Below are 22,250 nucleotides of genomic sequence, written 5' to 3'. Positions count from 1 at the left end.
ACCCCGACCGGTGGGGTCGGGAGTTCTTTCTTTCTATCCTCACACCCTTAGCTCTGCTGTAATGGAGCCTCCCTTGGACTATAAAAGGGAGGGTCTTCCACCTAAGAAAAAAAGGAGACAACTCATCAAATCCGATCTCTTGATAGATCTAAACCATAGCTTCCGCTCGAAAGCTTGTAACTCACCAACGCTCATGAGCATTTGGGCTCAAGTAATACATCCGACTGACCCCCGACAGGATGTAGGGCACGATTGCCTGAACCAGTATAGATCTTGAGTCATTATATGTTAGGCCATATCCGATCACGACGCGCGATACACACTTCGAGTAGGTTTAGCTACCGGCCATTTCCGGAGTGACATTCAGTTTAGAAGGATGTGTACTATTTGGTTATCTTATCAAAATAAACTTGAAATTAAAGAGCGCCTTCATGGGATAATTGAAGGCATATGCGATACATGGAAGTCCAATGTATGAATTTTGTTATTTTCAAAGAACTATATGAATCCTGATAATTGAGGCATGCATGCTGATAGGTTTGTCTTCCCAAATAAAGCTAGAACAGTGAGAGCTAAATCTAGGCATCTGCAGGACCACGATGCCGAAGGGTTCATCATGGCAGCTCTCATAGCCTGTGTCGAGTTGAACAGTCTAGTAAACAAATTGTGATTCAAACCCAGGGAACAAACTGCACAATTAGAGAACAATTATAATACCATGTATGTATGTAGTACATACTAACTTTTTGGGAGAGGATTAGTTGCTCCTTGCGCAGCTCCTGCTAGCTATTAGCAAAAAGCAACACTGCATTACAAAAAACGAAAGCATGAGATGGAGGTAAAGCAGTACATCTCACGTAATTTTCTTTGAACAATCAATATAAATTAAATACCTAGCAAGAGATGCAAGTAGACGGAAAGGAACATAATGGAGTAAATTGCTGATATTACATTGTAATTTGGTGTAATTGCTTATGCAAGAGAATATTTGAGTACATAAGTGAGTAGAAGATTTCCTTTAAGAAAAATAGAATTGGAAGATGCTCCATGCATAATAACTAAAATGCATAGTGATAAGAATCTCACATGCCAAACTAAGGGACATTCTCATGTCAATACGATTATATTTGGCGCCTGTGCATGAACATGGGCAATTTGCTGCTACACTGCGAGGCTAGCATCCATTGTAAACTCACATAACCGATTTGGATTATGCCTTTTGTTTACCTTGACTACCTAATGACTGAATATGCTTCGATATATTCCAAGCCGGATTATCCACCTGGCTAAAAATGGATGCAAATAGTCACTGAGGACTGCACAACTGAACCAAAAAATTTCCTGGGCAACTTCAGTAGCAAAACTATAGCAAGAGGAAACAACTATTCATTCTACTATCAAGTGTCAAGCTATTCAGATATGCATGCCACTTAGGTTCACACGGCTAGCATTCAATATTTAATATAGGAACTAAAAAAGGATTTATAAAATATACCCTGTAAAACACAGCGAGCACTATCAAAACCAATCGAGAAATTGGTAAATGAAGTAAAGGAAGGAGAAACACCCGCATTTTTTATACCCCGAAATTCTTTTGTTTACTTGTGACATTCCTAAGTAGAAAAAAGGCAATCCAATGTGCACACAAAATGTCTAGGCAATGAAAGACCAATTTCATTAACCTGTCTACCATTCATGCGTATAGAGTTGAATTATGTCAATTGTCAGAGAGCATATTAACTATAATCGAATCTCAAAGGTGGCTTGTATTACATTTGCATTTCACCATTTCACTATACCTTGGCAGTTTGGTCATTGGTGAACTTGCTTGTATTGTCGGCTTTATCACTCCATACTCACTTCACTGAGCAGCATGAAGTTACTGTAATTTTTTCCTTTCGTCCCAATTTCATGAGGCTGCTGCAATATATATGGACATAATTTCCCTCGATTAGCAGAAATTAAGAACAATTGGCTACCAAAATTTACATAAGCAATGGTGAAATTGGCTACCAAAATTTACCATGGCATGAACTAATTAGTGTCTTAACTAGCTATCACAACACTCAGAAAGGCCAATCTAGCAGGCACAATGTTTCACAACCACTGTAAGCAGGGAGCAGATGCAAGGAGGTCACCCAATGAGAGGGGAGAATTGAAAAAAAAAATAAGAAGGGAAGATAAATGAAGTAAATATACCAAAACGTTAGCAGCTATTGCACATTAATTGGGCACCATTTGCCCATACCCTGCACAAACAGAAGCATACAGGCCCTGAAGAATGAACAGCAGGCAAATGTCAATCCAAGAACATGAAGTACAAATGGAGGTTCCAAATCCAGCAAAGATAGAAAAAAGAATCTAGATTTAATTAAACAACAAATAAAAATCATAGGGAAATCTCCCCTTCACCAACTATCACCCAAAACTAGCAGCAAAGGGAGGAGTTGAAGGGGCCCTGCACTAACCGGTTGCAGCACGCGAGAGGAGCCTGCGGAGACGGCCGAGAGGGGCGGCGTGACGGGGAGGATGGCACTATGAAGGGCGGTAGATGACGATCCGGGGAGTACCAACAACATACGCGGGGAGGGAGGCGGCCTGCCCCACTTGCCAAGAGAATGGAGGGGTTGGAGGAAGGGCGGGGCGACGCTTAGGGCAGCGACGGGGATGAGGCGGGCACACTGGGGCAAAGAGAAGGCAAGGAGGTGCAACATGACGCTAGGGTAGAGACGCGGAAGGAACGAAGATGGAGGAGGGGTGCCGAGTATTTAAGCCACGTAGAACTCGGAAAGCTTCTATCCAACCGTGACGACATGGGGTAAAGCGTGGCCGTAAAATTAAAATCCTACGATGTAAAAAAAAGTTACTAATGTGGCCAGCTTGGCCGGCTGCTGAGGCGGCGCACTTTACTGATGTAAAAATGTATATATTAAAAAGAAAAATATGCACCCAGATACAGCTCCGTACACTTAACGGTGGGATGGGTCTCGATTTCCGTGTTCCTCTCTCTACGCTCTCTTTCCTCTGGTGTCTAGACTCTTGTGCAACCTGACACCCCCTTATTCTCTCTCTCCACAACGTGTGACGAATCCATGAATCCTAAAGATGCACATCTGAATGGCTGTAAAGATGGGAGGCGAGGATCGCAAGTTCCGCATTGCTCTTCCTCTGAACGAGATGCATGTACCACGCAGTCCAAGTTGTATCTACATGACTACATCAAGATGAGTCTAAACTAATCCACATGAGGCACTTAGCATTGGATGCATTGTGAACCTACAAACTTTGCAGGTTAGTTCCACTACGAACAAGATATGCTGGAATAATAAACCATGCATGTAACCATTTATGAGTTGAGTGCAACTCTCTAGCCCCTCTCTCGTCCCTCTGTTTCAAACTATAGTTCAATTTGTAGCTAAAATTTCTAACTTTGAACAATTTTGTAGAAAAACACCAATATTTACAACATTCAACTAGTTTCACTAAATCTATCATAAAATATATTTTGGTAGTGCATTTATTTTATACTATAGATGTTAATTTCTTTTAGAAAAAATATAGTCAAAGTTAGAGTGGTTTTACTTATTAGGATGAAACTACTATGACATAGAATGGAAGGAGTAACCTCTACAGGATTGATTCTAGCAGGTAATAATGATAGCAACGCCCTAAGGCACCGTACCCCTCCTTAAAGGTGTTCTCACATTTCCTCCATCCCTACTCCATTCTCCAAGCTGAAAACCATATTCTAGTCCACGGTGAATATGCTATTACCTAAGACTTTCTTTGCACGAGGGTGCTATTATATATGTAGGACTTTCTTTGCGTGAAGGTTCATGTAATTGGGATACTGCTATGAATTGATGATCCTTGATAATACTACTTCACTATAGGCATCTTCAACAACTATGGATGTCCTCTCTAGGTTCACATTTTTTTTTTAAACGACTCTAGGTTCACATTAGCCTCTGTGGTTTCTGTGAGGATGAAAATAGTGGTGTGCTATTGGTTTAGTGGTCCGTTCAGTAGAAGTTGACATCAAAAACAAGCAACACATGATGAATTATCTAGTTGTAGTTTGGAGATAATGTAATTCTTTTATCTCCTTTTTGTTTCTTTTTGGTTTTATCAAGGTTTTGCTTATTATGCAGTGTGATGTACAAGTTACATGTTCTTTGTTATATGCATGTGATCTGTTGTCTGATGCATCCTCTTTAGAGGATGTCTAAAGTTGGATTTCGTTTTTTTTATTTGCTCTTTGCAAAGGCGACTAAGAAACGCCTATAAGGAAGCACATGCCCTTACGGGAAAAAATGCGTATGTGCACGCGGAATATCAAAAAGAGTGAAAAGCAGAGTACCACGTTAACCTACAATTGCATTAGTTGAGATACTCTGTTGATGTTCTATCACCTCAAGTCATTAGCACCTAGTTGTTAGACGCTTGAGCTAGTAAGTAGCTAGTATCTCCTGTAGTCTTGTTTGTCGATTCTGTTTACCATTGGAGATGTCAAGAAGTAAGATTGTGCATTTTTTTTTACCAAATTCTGGGTCTTTGATGGCAACGGTAGTTCTACACGATATGGCTTGAAACGCGAAAGGCACACTCGAGTCTCTTTGGGTTGACTTGATTTACCGAGTTTTTGCCAATCTCATTTTATGTGTCGTAACGATGTGCTGATTCGAGACGCGGAAACTATATCACCGATGTGAGCATTTCATTGCGTGCCAACGAGAGATGTCCATGCATTAGTCCAAAGTTATACTCATTCTATCCTAAATTATAAATTATTTTGATCTTCTAGGTATATAGATGTGCGTACCAAATTATTGATTCTAAATTATTTAGATGTACGCAGTATTGGATGTATGTTGTCTAGATATATACACTACTTAAAAATGTTTCTAACGGCGGGTTTCTAAGGGCGGGTGCGGTACTCGGTCCTAATTTTCATAGCTAGAAGTGCTATTTTAGAAGTGGGTAACACGTCCGACTTTGAAAATCTATTTCTAGTGGCGAGAAACGTCATGACCCACCCTAGAAGATTTCTAGAGGGCCCTACAAATCCATTTCTAGAAAATAAAAATTAAAAAAATATTGAAAATAGCAAAATAAAAAAGAAAAAAATATTCTAGCTAACCAGCCACCACCATAGGCCCCTGTATCATTGAGGTATAATTTTTTGAAAATTTATTTCTAAGGGTGGGTCATGGCATGACCCGCCCTGGAAGATTTCTAGAGGCTCCTGCAAATCCATTTCCAGAAAATAAAAAATTGAAAGAGAAAAATCAAAAATAGAAAAAGAAAAAAATATTCCACCCAACCTGCCACCACAAGCCCTTGTACTATCGAGGTATAATTTTTTGACGAAATATGCACACTTGTATCACCTGGGGTTTGAACCGCATACCTAAAGTCTCGCGCTTACCTTCCTCTCCACCACACTACACAGTCACTTGTGACTCCGTGGGGTATGCTATTCTTTTACATTAACTCTAAAATTGATTTGTAGAGCGGGTGATGCCACCACTCGCCCTAAAAATATTTTTTTAATTTTATTCCGAAAATTCATTTAAATCTTTACATATAGCAAAATAAATAAAAAATAAAAATTCTACACTATGGTTATTGTGAACTATAGATAAAAAAATATGCCAAGTATATTTCAGCGTATATAAAGGTTAATTCTGTGGAAATCTTAAAGTATCACTTGAGTTATATGAGATACTATATAGTCATAACTATGTGTAAGGTACAACTACTAAATGATCCTGTGATTCTAAAATTCTAAAAGATCTTAGATGAATATTGTATAAACTACAAAGTTTAGATCCTACGATTACAACTTTCATACAAAGCTACTCTATATCCGAGGTTATTTGAAAAATCAAAACTTCTAGATTTTAAAATTAGATAAATTATAATAATTTTTTGGACCATTAAATGACTTTAAATGAAAATTTTATGAACTACAAAGTTTTAGATCTAGTCATTCTCTACAATTTAGATTAAAGTTTAACTTCATCCGAAATTATATGAAAAATTTATATTTTTTTCGTGGAACTATCTGTAGGGGCGGGTCATGCCACCATCCGCCCCTAAAAATTATTTTTAGTGGCGGATCATGCCATCACCCATCTCTAGAAATGCTACCATTTCCAGGGACGGGTGGAAATGGTTGACCGCCGCCCCCCTTGTCCTGTCCTGGAGGCTCCCCGGCCGGGGAGGATCAGTTAATGTCATCACCCGCCCCTAAAAATGATACCCATTTGTAGAGGCAGGTAATAGCGTCACCCATTTCTAAAAATGATTTTCTAGTGGCGGGTCGGTGCTACAGTAACCGCGCTCCATCGGTAGGAGCGGTTACCTTTTGATCCGTCTAAAAAAATGAAGCGTCTCTACAAATTATTTTTTATGGTGATAGTTATATATATTAAAAATTATGTATCTAGAAAAAATTAAAACTATATATATTTAAAACTGAGGGAGCGGATAGCACGCATATACGGACATGTTAGATTGAAAAATGAGCACGGTACATATGGAAATGGAACCACGATCATCCATTATAAGCCTGCATGACAGTATCGACTGTACGTATCTCTGTATCTTTCTGCACCTTGAAAATGCAGAGTCAGAAACACCTATACGTACCGTGCTATGTGCACGTATATATCCTGGACGACGTCCACTAGCTAACTAATTCAGCAATCTCCTAATGGCACGCACCACACACCCATCGTCACCTGGTAATTAGTTTTAGTCTGCACGTAGGGTTCCGATCGTGGGCCACGTGCTGGGCCGGCCGGCGGCGGCCTTGTCCGCGCGCGGCTCCTCCTCCTGATGCTGTTGCTTGTACCCGCGGCGGCCCGGCGACACGCGCTTGGACTCGCCCCACCTGTGGAAGTCATCGCGTTCGGAGCCGTCGGCGTCGTCGCACTCGGGGAAGACGGTGCCGTTGTACCGGTACCGGTCGTGGCAGACGGTGTAGAGGAGGTGCCGCCGCCGGAACCGCCGCATGGCGGCGCGCTTGGCCGGGGTCATCACCGCGAACTCCGCCGTCATCACCGCCACCGCGCACCTCGCGCCGCCGCCGGCGGCGGCGGGGCAGCCGCCGAGGACGAGCTGCGAGAAGTCGGCGGCGAAGGGCGCGTGGGCGTAGTCGACCTTGTACCGGCCCCCCTCGGTGGCCCAGGCGGAGCCGTCCCAGATGGTGGCGTACACGGACATGGGCTTGGAGGGGAAGTCGCCGCCCATGGCAGGCACGCGGACGACCTCGCGGATGGGCGTCCCGTCCACGTAGAAGACGACGGCGGTGGGGGTCCAGGCGACGGCGTAGGCGTGCGGGCGGAGAGTGGGGTCGAAGGGGAGGAGGTAGCGCTCCTCGCGGCCGCGGGAGGTGCTGCCGTTGCCGTAGACGTTGGTCTGGACGCGCCACTCGTGGCCCCGCCGGTTGCCCAGCAGCTCGAAGTCCACCTCGTCGTGGTTGCGGGGGAACACGTCGGCGTTCGACAGCTGCATGCAAGCACATTCATTCAGACACACAAATTAACTAAAGCACGGACACACAGTTTAGTTATTCAAGCTTTGAAGCTGCTTGTTTAAATTTAAAATGAATGGCAATCAGGAAAGAGAAATAGAAAAATAAATATGAACGATTCTTTTTTTTATCACAAATACGAACAATTCAGAGAGAGGAACAACGAACAGATTGAGAAGTATGAGCATGCACCAAGACACTTGCCTGGCGTGGCAGAGTACGTGCATAAGCAGTGACGTGACACGTGTTGGGTAGGCCGCAGCTTAAAGATGCAATGCGTGTCTCGAAGGCGACGCGAGGCGAGAATTTTGTAGGCGCCGGCGCCGCCCATTTCGTCTTTGATTCTGAAGCTACTATACGTGAGTGCGTACGTGATGGGTACATGTCTCCTAACATCTCCGCTAAGCCACTAGCATCGTCGTCTCCAATCGATGTCTTGGCTTAGAGCGCAACTACTCTTAACTAACCATCAACCACTGATCATGACCACTAACAATAGCCAATGGTGCCCTACTTTTTCCGGCGAGCAAAGGTAGACGAATGAGATGCATAGAATATGACACGTAGGCATCCAATGGGGATTCCGTTGTTCCACCCGTTACATCCATAGTGCAGGGTGGGCATGCAGGTGCACGGTGAGGCCAATGATCAAAGTAACAAAGGACACAGGGACAGCTAGCAGTGTTCCTTTTCTCTTCTTTTACTCTCAACTAATCATACATCACAATTGTGCAACTCCGCTTCGATCAGAGACAGGGTTGAAATTCAGGTAACTCGTGAAGGAAACGTCTCTGTAACCTCGCCTTCCAGATGTCTCGCGTGCACAGCTATATATTTAGATAAAACTTTTTGGACCAAAAGTTGAAAACGTTGCCTTGTCCATCACTTTGGCCGAAAACAAAAAAAAGAAGTGTAGTCCAATACCTGTGGCCAAAGGGGGAAAAAAAAAGAAGATGTCTAGACCAACAGTCTCCACACGCGCCACTTCGAATCCGTCCGGACGATGCGTCGACACGTCTAAAGCGAGTACAACCGATAGGCCTTTCGGTCGAGAGCCGTTCTTTTCTTCCATGCATGCGTGCACGCCGTAAGGCACCCTACTTTCTGGTAACCAACTTTGTGTAGGCACCCGGGTCATGCAACGCCAATTTCCATGGCCGCCGATGGTCAATTCCCGGGCAGACCGAAAGGAAGAACAACGAGCAAGACCGTTTCAGAACGAAACCTGATACACGCTGACGGGTAGGGCCTCGAAATTTCTTGGTTTTTAGGGAACTAAAAGTTTTGTTGAGAGAAGGAATAATATGGCCTCCAGATTTCACTACGCTAGACTAATAGAGCATGGCAAAATAAAGGAAATTAGCATCAAGTACCTAGTTTTGCTCGATGCCGTTAATCTTAAGCTATCATGCGTAAATACTGTGGAGATTTTAATGGAACGGGCCGGGGCGTCGGAAGTAGGCCGAGATCGGCTAGCAACAGATGGAGAGAGAGCAGCGGCTTACGTAGAAGGCGACGACGACGCCGGCGGTGTGGTCGTCGGGCAGCTTGATGGAAGCGCTGAAGTATCCGTGGTGGTACGCCGACTTGGATACGAACCCGGAGCCTGACGATCATCACCACCATCGATCAGTTGATCGATCTCCATGAGGACGAGGACCAAGGAAAGGAAAGAGGAAACAAAGAGCTAGCAGCGCTGCAGAATAAAGAAGAATCGCAGCATCTCGCTGCTTCTTACCGGTGCGGCGATCGAGCTTGAGGCGGACGGAGCGGCCGCCCGGCGACCGGACGAGGTTGTCGCCGCCGAACAGCGGCATGTAGCCGGCTTGGAACGGCACCGGCGACGTGTCCACCGACGCCGCGGCGGCGAGACCCGCCGCCCAGCTGAGCACCACCATCAGCGCAGCACCTGTTGCCATGGCTGCTACCTGCACCTACCGTTGCGCCGCCCTATGCCGAAGCTCCTGACAGGTTTCCATCTGGTACTATATAATCAGTAGCTAGGGGGTAGGGATCGGAAGAAGCCAGAGAGCGAGGTGCACCGGTACCACCGGCCGTACATCTGTGCAGCGCGCCGCCACGTTTGAGTACGCCCAGGAGACGACGCGATCGGCTTCGACTGAGCTCCCCTGGCCCGTTTGAATTGTTTTTGTAATTTTTCGTGCTTTTGATTTCTTACATATATATGATGTGTATGTACGCGTAGGCTATATATGTTTGAGATGGGTAGGGTGAAAATGGCTTCTGTGGATCGAGGGAGCGAAAGGGCCAGGAGCCGTCACGATGCGGAACGACGCCTCCTCCAATCACCACAGAACAGAACGGAACAGAACAGAACAGAACTCCGGTCGAAGAAAAGGAACAAAAAATTCAGCGCCAAATTTGTACGGCGTATGGTATGGTGACAGGTAACTTTGTTTACGTGTCACCGCGAACGAGCCCGTGGCTGACCCCGACGTTTCACCCTCCCTGCTAGCTGGAGGCGTTCATCAGCAGGACCGTCATCAGTTGCTTCATACCTACTGCTTCCAGAAGCCCAGCACGTGAGCTCGCACGAGCCGGCGATGTTAAGCAATCGATCTAGGCAAAGCAACAAAGGGACATGGACGGCAGGAGGAACTAGCTAGCTGATCGGTTGCCGATGGTGAACTAGCTAGCCTGCCTTTTTGGGAGCGAGATTTGCAGACCAGAAGGAAACCATGGAGAGAGATCGATCGATCGATCGTGCTCTGGTCTGTGCACTCATGAGGTGCTGCGTCCAGAGTCCTTTTCTTGGTCCATACCATAACGTTGACGGCTGTGGTCACGGCCGGTCCGGATGGGAACGCTAAAGCCCATTTCTTGGCCTTTTGAGCCCAAGTGGCCCACCATACAATTTAATCGCGCGGCCCAACAGCGGGTGCTGCCTGGCCTGCCGATCCACCACCCACTTCCGTGCGGTCAAGCACTTCTTACCAGCCATCGCGACGAGGAGGCAGCGTGGCAGTTGGTTTTGAGCAACCGCATGGGCGTGGGCGACCCGTGCATGGCTGGCTCGGGTGCAGAGGAGAGAAGGGCGCGACGCGCCTTCGAGAAGCTCATCCAATCCACACTCGTCGTCACGTACGCTAACGCTATCGACACGTGTCCCGATAGCCGCCGTAATCTAGCCAGCCAGCTGGGTTGCACCAACCTCCTTCTGCGACGGACCGGCTGTTTTGTTGACCGACCGGCGAACCCCGCGCATCCACGACCGGATGACGCATGCAAACGTGCGCGTGACGCACGGCACAGGTAGCAACCACTCCCATCCATTTCCCTCGGCAACTTGTGACGATCGGAGAGCGAGAGGCAGTGCCACTACATCTACATGTATTGGGCGACGCAGTCATGGGCAGTGGATGGAGGAGATCCAGCTGAAAATACAGCCTCTTACCTACTGCGTAGGTCCCGTTTAGTTCCACTTTTTCAAAATATATTTTTTGTAACCAGTCAGCTGCTCTCTACGTCCTAAAATAATTGTAGTTTTACAAATTGGGCACGAGAATTAAAGTGGGATAAAAAAATAGAGAGTGCACATGAAACGAGGAGGGGTAGAGGAGGAGAGAGATAGAGATAGAGTTGTATTAGAAAGCGAGAACTACGCTTATTTTGGATAAATTTTAAATTCTCAAACTACATTTATTTTGGAACGGAGGGAGCTCGAGCTGCTTAGAAGATAAACACAAAAATAGAAACTCTATCGAACAGATGAAGATAAAATAGGAGATCTCAAATTCAGCGACACAACTCGTTTTGAAAAAGGATCATATTAATCGTTTTCCTCTCTCTCGAGGGCCAAGCTGTACCTACCGTCTCTAGACATGAGGTCTTCAAATCCAGCACCTGTGCACATCCAGTGCTCTCGTAGCTCCGCGGCCAGCGATAGATCGAGCCGGTGATGTGACGCCGCGTCGCCAGCGGCAGCAGCTGATGCCGTAGCCAAGCCAGCAGAGGCCTAGCTGATTGGCCGCCGCTGCTCCCTGACAAACTTGAATGAAGCCTCCACTCGGATTCCTTTCCTTGTTTCGTTTCCCTCCGCCGGCCCGGCCCCTTTGCTCTGCCGGCCGGAGAAGCATAAAAAGGTCGCATTTGTGTGCTAGCGAGCAGCGAGGCTCTGGAGTCTGGACCTCTAGAAGTGAATGGAGGGCACGTGTTTTGTTTCAAAAAAAAAATGGAGGGCACGTGATGCGACGCCTCGTTGCAAAGTGCAACAGCAGCGGACGCGGTAGGCTGGTAGACTGGTGGAGCACGAGCACGAAACAGGGCTCCTTTTCTTTTCCTTCATTTTGAGATGCACATGCAGTAGTCATCAGTGGAGCAGAGGAGCGGAGCTAAACGAGCACGAATGATGTGGGTGCAGGCGTTCAGGTTTTTCAAAAAAAGGAGTGCAGCTTCGCGCTCTCTCTCTCTCTCTCTCTCTCTCTGAGAGTAGCAGCCTGGCAGACCACCGCTGTGCTGTGTGCTGGTCGGTTTCTGGCGGGCGGCATGGCGGACACGCCCCTCCGGCCGCCGATCTTGCTTGTTCCCTATCGGCAGGGTAGTGGCACTGCCACCCTCGGCTCGCACTAGCAGATTTCATGTCGTGTCGTGCCTCTCCGCTCAGCGCTGCTAGCTGCTGGTATTTGTTTGCGTGGGAGTGTGAGAGGTCCAAGATCCGAGCTACCTGTAGACGCTACAAACGAGCCACGCTGGCTAGAGAAGAAAACCAACCAGGCCCTGTGCCTCGCGCGGCTGCCCATGCGGCCATGCCTCTGCAGCCGTCCCTCCGCTGCTGAACTGTTTGATTCGCTGTCCGCCCCATGCTCTGTTTCTTTTTTTATCTTTTTACTTCACCGCTCCCATCGGAGCCGTCGGGTTCGAAGACGACGGCGCGTCGTCAGCTTGTGTCGCCGGCCGACCGCAGTTTCTCCGGTCCGTGCTGGGTGAGGCACGGCGCGCCGCGCTTTTCCACCGTCGAGAAGGAGAGCGAAGCCCAGCGGATAGATAGATCCTCGCGCGCGGTCTGCCTCGTCGGATGCATGACGAGCCAGTTGTCCAGCTCGATCTCCGACCCCAGGACGTTACGGCCGTCGTCGGCTAGGCCTCGTTCAGAGTTGTTCAACGACTCGGCGTCGGCGACCCGTTCGCCGTCTCATTGTGCCTGCACGACCGACGCCTGATGGATGCAGACTGGTCTTTCGCTAGTCCACGGTTGGGGTGGGCCGGTAGGTGGACGGATTCATGGCTCACACGTACTGGTGGAACCTTCCAGATTTAGGTCCCTTCTTCGTCCTGAGCCTGAGGAGAAAGCAGGTAAGCTGATCGGTACGTACGACATGATGACCTGTGCGACCAAAACCAGCTCCCTTTTCTTCTTCTCTCCGAACAGACTCGCTTTTATTTGTTTCATGCTAAGGAAAAAGAAAAAGGTTCGGTTTGTGTCAAAACACGCCGTAGTTTCTTGTTAGGCAGAGTACTTGGTGATTCACTTTAGCTGTACCCCAATTCCCAGGTGAACCTTCTCAGTCTACCGATCACCACCGGTAAAGTGGTGATGGCGATTCTGCAGTATCATGTTAATTAATAGATTCAAATCTGGATTTGGACGAGAAAGCCGCGCGGGGGCACGTCGATCTTGTTCGCGGTTCGATCGAGAGAGAAGAAAAGGGGTAGCAGTGTAGTAGCACACACCAACGCACGCGTCGCCAACAAGCGAAAAGGCGGTGGACCGACCAATGCCTGGCGCTGGTACGCCACTCCAGCTCGCACCAACCCATTCGGACCGGCCCGACGGACCCGCGGTTGACCGGGGTCCCGCTGCTTGCTGCCACCAGTGCTAGCCGTGATTGGAAGGTTCTAGTTGTAGCTGCAAGGACCCACAGAGAGAGGCACAGTCAGATCATTTTATCATGCAGTTCACCATTGGTAGAAATTATCAGGTGTGATAATTTTATCATGTATCAATACGGTTCGCCCGATTCAGATCATGAAATAAGTGTACATCTTCAACTGCTCCACAGGCGAATCAAGTGACACGGCAGCCGGCAGGCAGATACGAGGTGGGTAGGTCAGGTGCCCCTTGTGAGGACCGGCGCCCGTCCACCTGCCAGCCTGCCCGGCGAGCAATTCGCAGCCTCAGCTCGCGCGCGGAGACGACGAGAGCGAGAGAGAGAAAAGGAGGGAGAAATAGAAGCACAGGCGCCACCGGTCCACCACCACCACACCAGAGTCACACGGCGGCGGAGCCCGTGACCACAGATGCACGCCGGCGAATCTTGAGTTGATCCCTGCAGCCGCTGCCTGGCAGCCGATCCATGTGTGTGGACGACGGGGATGGTGGGTGGATAGGGTACCAGCACATCACAAGTCGCCAATCCGATCCGATCCTGCGGCGGCCGCGCGGCCGGAGCTCCTCTCCTTTGCCAAAAGGCAAGGAATGGGGAATCTCATCTACCGGTAGCGGCGGATCGTATCGGGAATCAAAACATGAAGCGGAGAAGCCGCCTGGAGCTGGTGTGCTGGTGATGCCACGGCCACGCCCGGTTAGAAGGGAGCCCTTTGAGTCGAGGGGCCCGCTTCACTTTGAGCTTTCGTCCGCTTTTGGAGCATGGCAATGCTGCCGCTGAGTCAACCGGCATCCGCTGCTCCCTCCGTCTTAAAACCAATACAGCTCTCGCTGTTTAGGAATCAAACTTTGACCATATTTATACAAAACAGTATTAAGATTTATATTTTCAAACTAAATCTATTTGGAGACATAAATGTTAGTTATTTTTTATATAGAATTTATTTACAAGATAAGCATTATTAGAGGATCTTGACGCGCCGTTGCTCCCGCGTTACGGGCCTCCTGATACGGATAATCATTTGGATTTGGCTTGCCTGGAAGGAAAGCACGCGGCCAAATAGTAAAAGGAACGGTGATGGGAACAGCAGCAGCCCCCGTCCTCCTGCACAGCCTGGGTTGTCCGAAAAGGAACGGCTGGTGCACCTTGCACCCGAATCTTGGGGTTCTTCTTCCTTCGATATTTTCCTCTTTCTTTTGAGATTTCTTCGATCCTCTCGTATCACAAGCACAAAGCAACGAGCGGATTACGGACGGATAATGCGCGGGGGCTAGGACGGACCGGTGGAGCCTGTTTCTCTTTCGTCGCCAGCTCGGCAGCTCCGGGAAGGAAGGGGCCCCACTCTGTGGGCGCATCGACGTGGTGCTTTGTTTACTACTAATCTCCTGCTAAGCTGGATGATGATCAATTGTAGCTACGGTACAGAGAGCTGGATCGCCGTAGTAGCTCTGCTGTTATCCTGCAACCGCCCGCTGCGTGGCGACCCTACACTCCGCCACGCCACCCGTCCCCTGTTACCAGCTAGCTACTCCACCGCTAGGCGCTAATTGGGGTCGTGGACTAACTGTGTCCAGGACGGTGCGTTGCATGGAAGGGGGAGGGGGGGGTGCAAAAAGAAAAGTTGATGCAATGCAATGCAGGTGCTCGTAGACTAGCAGTACGTTCCGGTACTCGTGCAGTAGTGCTGATCCAAAAGAGGAAAAGGAAAACCCGCCAGCACGTTTTAAGTACTAAAGTTCCAAATAAAATGACTAAAACGTTTTAGTTCTATTAGCCCCCAAACAGTAGCTAAAAGAAGCTAAAAGGAGGAGTTAAAAAGACTTCCTCATTTTAGTCATTTTATTTGGAACTTTAGTTACTTTTAGTCATTTGATCTAAATATAAGGTGGCTAATTTAATCACTACTTTTAGTTACTCTGCTTCTAGTCACTTCTACCATCCATCTCCTTATCTTATTTCCGAAAGAAACGTACCATTATCATCTCTTTTATCACTCACCGCTCCAATCCACTCCAGTTGCATGCACGGGTCGGGGTTGGGTCGGTTGAAAAGGCGTCGCGCAAGGGAGAATGACATGACGGGGACATTAGGCAGGCAAGCTCCCCATGCTTAGCCCGAAAAAGAAAGTGCGGGAAGATTCCCCTCAATCCCCTCCTCCTGCTCCGCGCCCTAAAGGAAGAACGGTGGGCGGCCGCGGACGACGACCACAGTTTTGGCATCCTCTGGTATCCCGTGCCCTCCTTACCCCTACGTGTCAAGTGTGAACCTGAACGGGGACGGCTCACGGCCGGCGGCCGCCGGCAGGCACCGCGTCTGCCCGATGGCGGGCTCCCGTCTCAGCTCGGGGTGCTGACCGTGTCAACGTGTCATCGTCGTTTCGGCGGGGAGTCTCCGGGTGTGAACGATTCAGCGTCGGCCGCGCGCCGGTCCGGTCTTTGGCTCCGCGAGCAAGCAGATGCCTCCCGCGTCCCTTTCCGCGGGGAAGGCATAATTAATTACGAGCCGTGTCACGGTGCTGCTGCTGCTCCGTGCCTGCCTGCCTTTCGCGACCCAACCTGCCGAAAGAGCGGACGGAAAGAAAAGGAAAAAAAAAAAAAAGGGGGAGAGGCGCCGGACACGGCGCGAACCGATACGGATGGGGCGGGGGACATCTGGGGCCCCGCGTCAGCTGCCGCGTTGTGATCCTGCTGCCGCCCCCACCTGTTGGGTGTTGGGCTGTTGGCTGACCTGCCCCGGCACTGCTCTTTGGGTCTTCCCCTCCCAGTTCAGGAAAAGTCAAGGGGATCGTACCCGCCGCGCAGAAAAAAGAGCTAGAGCCCTGGGAGCACGAACAATCTTGGAGGATCCGATACATCATGTGGTACGGAGCGAGCGAGCGAACAGCATCGACCACGCGCGCAGCGGCAGGAAAAAGCCGGGTTAGCAGCAGACCGGTGATCGAGAACCCATCGCCGCGTCGCGGCAGCCGCCGCTACTACTAGTAACGGCCTAGCAGGTGGGCGGCAGAGCAAAGCAAGGCACCGGGGTAGGGTTACGCGCTCCCCGACCGACGCTGATGCACGCAAGCGGCAAGTTCATCTGACATCTATTCATGTTAGTTTTAATTCCATCACCGTCCCTCTCCTAGACTCGTATATGAATCGTGATCGTGCTGCATGCATCACCGATAACCGATCAACTAGTTTACTGATCAATCTTGTCTCTTTTTATGAAAAAAATTTACCACATAGCGCAGCAATTAGCAAATCAGGACTTCAGAATCAGAAGCTACCGGGTATTATATTCGTGGAGACATCAGTGTATATGTTCCGTTCTGTCCTAAATTATTGATATTTATGACTAACTTATTTTATCTTTAATTTCAGCACAAAGCACTATCATGTCATCTAGAAAATATCCATCTGGTAGTGAGAAAAGGAAGAAGAGGAAACAGTTAGATGCGTTTATTGGAAAACAGAGAGGAGCTCTTGATAAATTTTTTAGGATTAATACAAGCACTTCAAGAAATCCGAATGAGTTGGCTTTGGCTATAGTACCTGTGGAGGAACATCCAAACATTAATCCAAGAGATCATCAAGGCCCTACACTGGAAGAAAATGTTGGTATCAACACAGATGATAACAATGTGAGTGATCATGAGCCAATATTTAATTCATCTCCTACATAAAGTGCTAATCTTGATGACGGTCCGGCTTTTACCGAGGATATCTATGATCCAACATATTGGAATAATATTGATAACAAGGCAAGGGATATATTAGTAGAGAAGGGGCCTACAAGAGAAGAAAGTACTGTATTTCCTTTGGATGCCAATGGGAGACATTTTCCATACACTCATTACTCTAAAAAATGAGCAATGGGGAGGTTCATGATAGAAAGTGGTTAGTTTATTCAAAATTTGTTGATAGAGTATTTTGCTTTTGTTGTAAGCTTTTTAATTCAGAAAACTGCAAGAGTTCGTTGGGGGCACGATGGGTTTAAAGATTGGAGGCACATCAACAAGAGGCTAAAAGAACATGAAGCTAGTATGGAGCATATTACCAACATGAACTCTTGGAATGAATTGAGAGCTAGACTCAGCAAGCATAAAACAATTGACAAAGAATTACAGCATCAAATCACACAAGAGAAAGAGCGTATTAGGCAAGTTTTATTTAGAATAATTGCTGTTGTGAAATTCCTTGGTTAACAGAATTTGGCTTTTAGAGAGATCAAGAGAGCAACTTTAAAATGACCAGAATGGTAATTTCTTAGTTTGTGTTGAGATGATTGCAGAATTTTATTTGGTTATTCAAGACCACCTTAGACGTATTGAAAAGGATCAGATCCATTATTATTATCTCAGTCATAAAATTTAGAATGAGTTGATTTCTCTTTTGGCTTCCGAGATTACGAGTTCAATCATAAAAATCGTTAAAGAGGCCAAATAGTTTTCTGTTATTCTTGACTGTACCCAGACGTCAGTCATCAAAAACAAATGAGTTTATTGGTTTGATGTGTTAATATATGTACCGGTAAAAGTGAAGAATATTTTTTGGATTTCTTGAAGGTAGATGACACATCTAGTGAGGGGCTTTTCAATTCAATGGTCGATTCCATTAAATCCTTTTGTTTCAATGTTGATGGTATTGGGGTCAAGATTATGATAATGGCTCCAACATGAGAAAACCCCGTAAGGGAGTGCAAAGACGATTGCTTGATATAAATCCAAGAGCTCTGTACATGCCATGTGCTCGCCATAGTCTTAATTTGACTCTTAGTGATATAGCTAAATCTTGAGGTAAAGCTATTTTATTTTTTGAAATTGTTCAACGGATATATTTATTATTTTCCAATTCTACCAAGAGATGGAATCTTTTGCTGGACTATGTTCAAATTTTAACCGTGAAATCATTATGCAATACTCGTTGGGAGAGTTGGATCATAAGAGTCAAAGCAAATAGAATTCAAGCACCTCAGCTAAGATCTGCTTTGCTTCACTTAAGTAAAGATAAGAATGCTGAATCAAAGGATAGGGGTGATGCAACAAATTTATTTGATGTGCTTGGTACTTTGGAGTTCATCCTTGGTATGGTTATTTGGCATGATATTTTATTTACAGTGAACAATGTAAGCAAGAAGTTGTAGTCACCATCCATGTGCATTGATGCTATCTTACAACACATACAAGGTATTTGGTCACTGCCAAAGAAATTGCATCAGAAATAGGTGTGCAACCATCATTTCCAATAATGCGACGTGCTTCTATAAAGAAACAATATGATGAAACTGATTGTGAGGAAGCAAATCTAGAAGCTGAGAAAGCTTTTGAAGTCAATTACTTTTTAGTTGTGGTTGATATAGCAATTAGCTCACTGAATTCCAGATTTGAAGAACTTCAATCATTTAAAAGAATATTTGGATTTTTGATGAGTTCAGCTGCCTTAAAATCATTGAATAGTTTTGAGCTAAGAGAGTGTTCACTATCTGTGCAAGAACTTTCTCTTTTCAAGGTTCATCTGATGTTGATTTAAATGATCTGATTTCATAGTTATGTGCTCTGCAGCTGATTTTAACAGATAAACCAATAACTGCTATGGAGATTTTTTAGTATGTTAGAGAAGTAGACTGTTATCCTAATATTTCTATTGCTTATCGGATATTATTTACTGTGCCGGTCACTGCAGCATCGGCTGAAAGAATATTTTTAAATTGAAGCTGCTGAAGAATTATCTGAGGTCCAAAATATCTCAAAAAATGTTAAATGGTTTGGCAATTTTATGCATAATCGATATTGATACTATCATCACCGACTTCACATCTAAAAGTATTAGAAGAAACTTTTGAGATAATATATATATATATATATATATATATAGATAGATTGTTTGATATTAATAATTGTTATACAATTTGAGTATTTGTGGTACTATTCGTTCATATATTATTCATTATTATTATTATTATTATTATTATTAAAAATCCCTAGTTTAAATCTCTGCCCCTAAAATAGGACCGAGCCTGCGCTTACCTGCCTCCTGCCGGCAGATCTATGTCCGTGTCATGCATGCTGCCGCTGCAGGACGGATGAACGAACGGTGACGATGAATAGTAGTACGTTGGTTGGCGACGAATTCCCTGCTCTGCATCTGGTTTCTGGTATGACGGATCGCGTTAGCTTCCGTGCCGCGAGCACTCCCAGCAGCGGTTGAGCAGGGAGGAATTCGAAGCCGAAACCCAAAAACAAGAGGAAGATGATGATGGCGACACGGTACCGGCACTCGTAAATTATACCACCACCACCCTACCGCCTGCAGCCTGCTCTCGCTCGGAGAAAAAGAAGGAAGGCAAGGTCAACCACCTCCTGACCTCCATCCGTCCTCGCTTCCCGAAAGGACGGCCCCACACCGAACCCAACTGATCTGATGACGGTCAACCCAACCGAACGAATAATCAAACTCAGCCCTCCTACGTTACTGACCTCGATCGATCCATCCTCAAATCCACAGCGACCATGTGCTGCGTGGCGACGGCTACCAGGTAGCACGGCGCGCCGGGGGGTTGGGTTGCGTTACTTTCTGCGCGGCAGGGCACCGCGGAAAGCGACGGCAGCCGCGCGGGCGCGCCACGCGACGCGAGCTCGCAAACAGCGGCAGCGAACCAAAACCGCGGGAGGGCCGGGCAGGCCACGGAGCACGGAGCAGGCAGGGACTGCTCTCTATTTTCCCTGTCGCGTCTCTGGTGTGCAGCCGTGCGCGGCCAGGACAAAGGCGACGACGGGTCAGCTCCCCCACCCCAGCCGGCCGCCCGGATTCCTTTCTCCTCCCGCCGGGCGGTCCAACCGCGTAACCACCCCAGCCCCGTACGCACTACCTACAGCTACTGTGCGAGTACGACGACAGGAACAGGACGGCCCCCCCCCCCCCGCCCTTCCATCGCGGCCGTCCGTACGGGACACCTTTCGCCATCCCGGCTGCCCGGGATGCCGGGCCGCCCGGGCGCGGCAGGGGCATGGCCCCCCGGCAGGCGCCCCGCGCCGCGCCTCCTGCCCCGTCCCGTCCCGTCACCGCCCCGGCTCGCCACGCCACGGCCAGAGCCACCACCGGATGGGCGGGCTGGCAGAGCCGCAGATCCACATCCAGAGCCGCGCCGAGCCAAGGCGGCCGGCAAGGCGCCTGGGCCTGTCGCCTCTGCGCCTGGGTGCCTGGCTGCCTGCGTCCGTGAACGAAGTAAATGGACGCGCCTCCTCGCTCGCGTGGAGGTCGCAGCCGGAGCCGCTAGGCGCTAGCCTGGAGTCACCTAGCCGCACTGTAGCAGGTGGTGGTGCCGTGACCATCAGGTGAATGCCCTGCGCCTCCTACTCCTAGGCTCCTACGGTCCGCCGCCCAATAGAGTTCGCCGCGTACGCTGGACCGGCGTACCATACCAGTAGCTCTCCCTTGTATTTTGCATAGCAGTAGTAATTTATTGCCACCAATATCTACCAGGCTGCTGCTACGCTACAATTGAAACACAAGCATAGTGCACACAAGGCAACGCTTGAGTTCTCGTCGGCCGCAAGGGCAAGGTAAAAGGAAGAAACATGTTTATCAAAAAAAAAAAGGAACATCATCCTTCCTAGAATGCGGAGGCTTACCATTTCTCGATTTGTGATACCGCCATGAACTCAAATTTCACTATAGCTTATCCCAGTTTGTTGTAAGTGCTTTGTGAGCCATATTCGATAACTCTATCCACCGTCTCAACTGCAAATAACTATTAACCAAAAGCTACAAAAAAGGCCTCTTCCATCTCAATTCTTGACAATCGGGATGGCTAGATCATGAGTTTATTTGTACTACTTAATCTCAATTCAATTGGTGTAATTTTTAACAAGATGGTACAAGTAGTTAGAAAAAAATGGGTTTCTCCGATGATTACATCTAGGGATAAAACCCAGGAGATGGCATCTTCAACATCTGAGAATGAAAATTAGTTCAATCTTACATCTTGACTTGACTAACTCTAGTTTCTAGGCTTGTTTATGGTCTAGCTTTGTCTTGCAGCTTCATTCACTTTATTTGTAATACTCTTATCCCATCCATACTTACATAGTCAAGTCACAATAATAGGACAACTCCGGCTAACTTTTTCTTATTTTGTTTTATATGGTAGTTCTTTTCTAATTCGAGAATAGTTTTAGTCTAGAACATAATGAATCGCCTTAAATACCTACTAATTCTTGTTTATCCAATGATGGTTATACTATATCATGTAAATTATACACGTCTCATAGGTGGATCTACAGTATCGAGTAAACGGAACATATTCCACAATTATTAAACCATTTTGATAATGAGAATACTACAATCACTAAGAGTAATTACTAATTAGCTCCAATGCAGCATCCCTCGTGGTTGAGATGAGAGAGTTTTCTAAGGCCTGATTGGCACCATCATTTTCTTTTCGAATGAATTAGGGGCATGTAGGTAACTGATATATCAGTATATCAAAAGATAAGTGTGAGTACATGCATGCGAGTATGTGCGTCCCAGATTGAGTCTTGAAAAAAAATCCTTTCCCCCGACTAAAACCAACACAGCATACAGGTGAAACCTGCTGCTGGTGCCGGCACAGCACTACAGTTGTGGAATGCTAGGACAAAAAACAAGGATCCAGCGCGTGTGCGCGCAGCAAATTACGGAGCCGTACCGGTGAAGCTGAAGCAGCAGTAGGAGCCCTAGCATAGCAGAGCGGGTGTAGGGTAGTGCGCTTTTAGGCCAACTGCCTGCCCGTTGGCGTGGCCAGGTGGATAGCATCGGCTGTAAAAACTGGTGCACATGCACGCAGGTGGCAGCGGCCCGTGCTCTCCTCTCTCTCTCTCCTCTCCTCTCTTCCCCTGTCCG

The 22,250-nt window shown here is 47.4% G+C and overlaps 1 protein-coding gene across 1 annotated transcript; it reads right to left on the bottom strand.

Annotated features, from left to right (window-relative positions):
- Positions 1 to 6,540: 6,540 nt before the first annotated feature.
- On the bottom strand, positions 6,541 to 9,586 carry LOC112878338 (probable xyloglucan endotransglucosylase/hydrolase protein 27). The gene is made up of 3 exons (XM_025942793.1): positions 9,279 to 9,586; positions 9,046 to 9,146; positions 6,541 to 7,515 (listed from the first exon to the last, which is right to left on the bottom strand). The coding sequence occupies exons 1-3, from the start codon at positions 9,457 to 9,459 to the stop codon at positions 6,760 to 6,762; spliced, it is 1,038 nt and encodes a 345-aa protein (XP_025798578.1). The 5' UTR covers positions 9,460 to 9,586; the 3' UTR covers positions 6,541 to 6,759.
- Positions 9,587 to 22,250: the final 12,664 nt, after the last annotated feature.

Source organism: Panicum hallii, chromosome 9 (assembly GCF_002211085.1).
Source record: "Panicum hallii strain FIL2 chromosome 9, PHallii_v3.1, whole genome shotgun sequence".
Taxonomy (NCBI): Eukaryota; Viridiplantae; Streptophyta; class Magnoliopsida; order Poales; family Poaceae; genus Panicum; species Panicum hallii.
The sequence above is the reverse complement of the archived record's forward strand: the minus strand, read 5'-3'. Positions and strand labels throughout refer to the sequence as shown.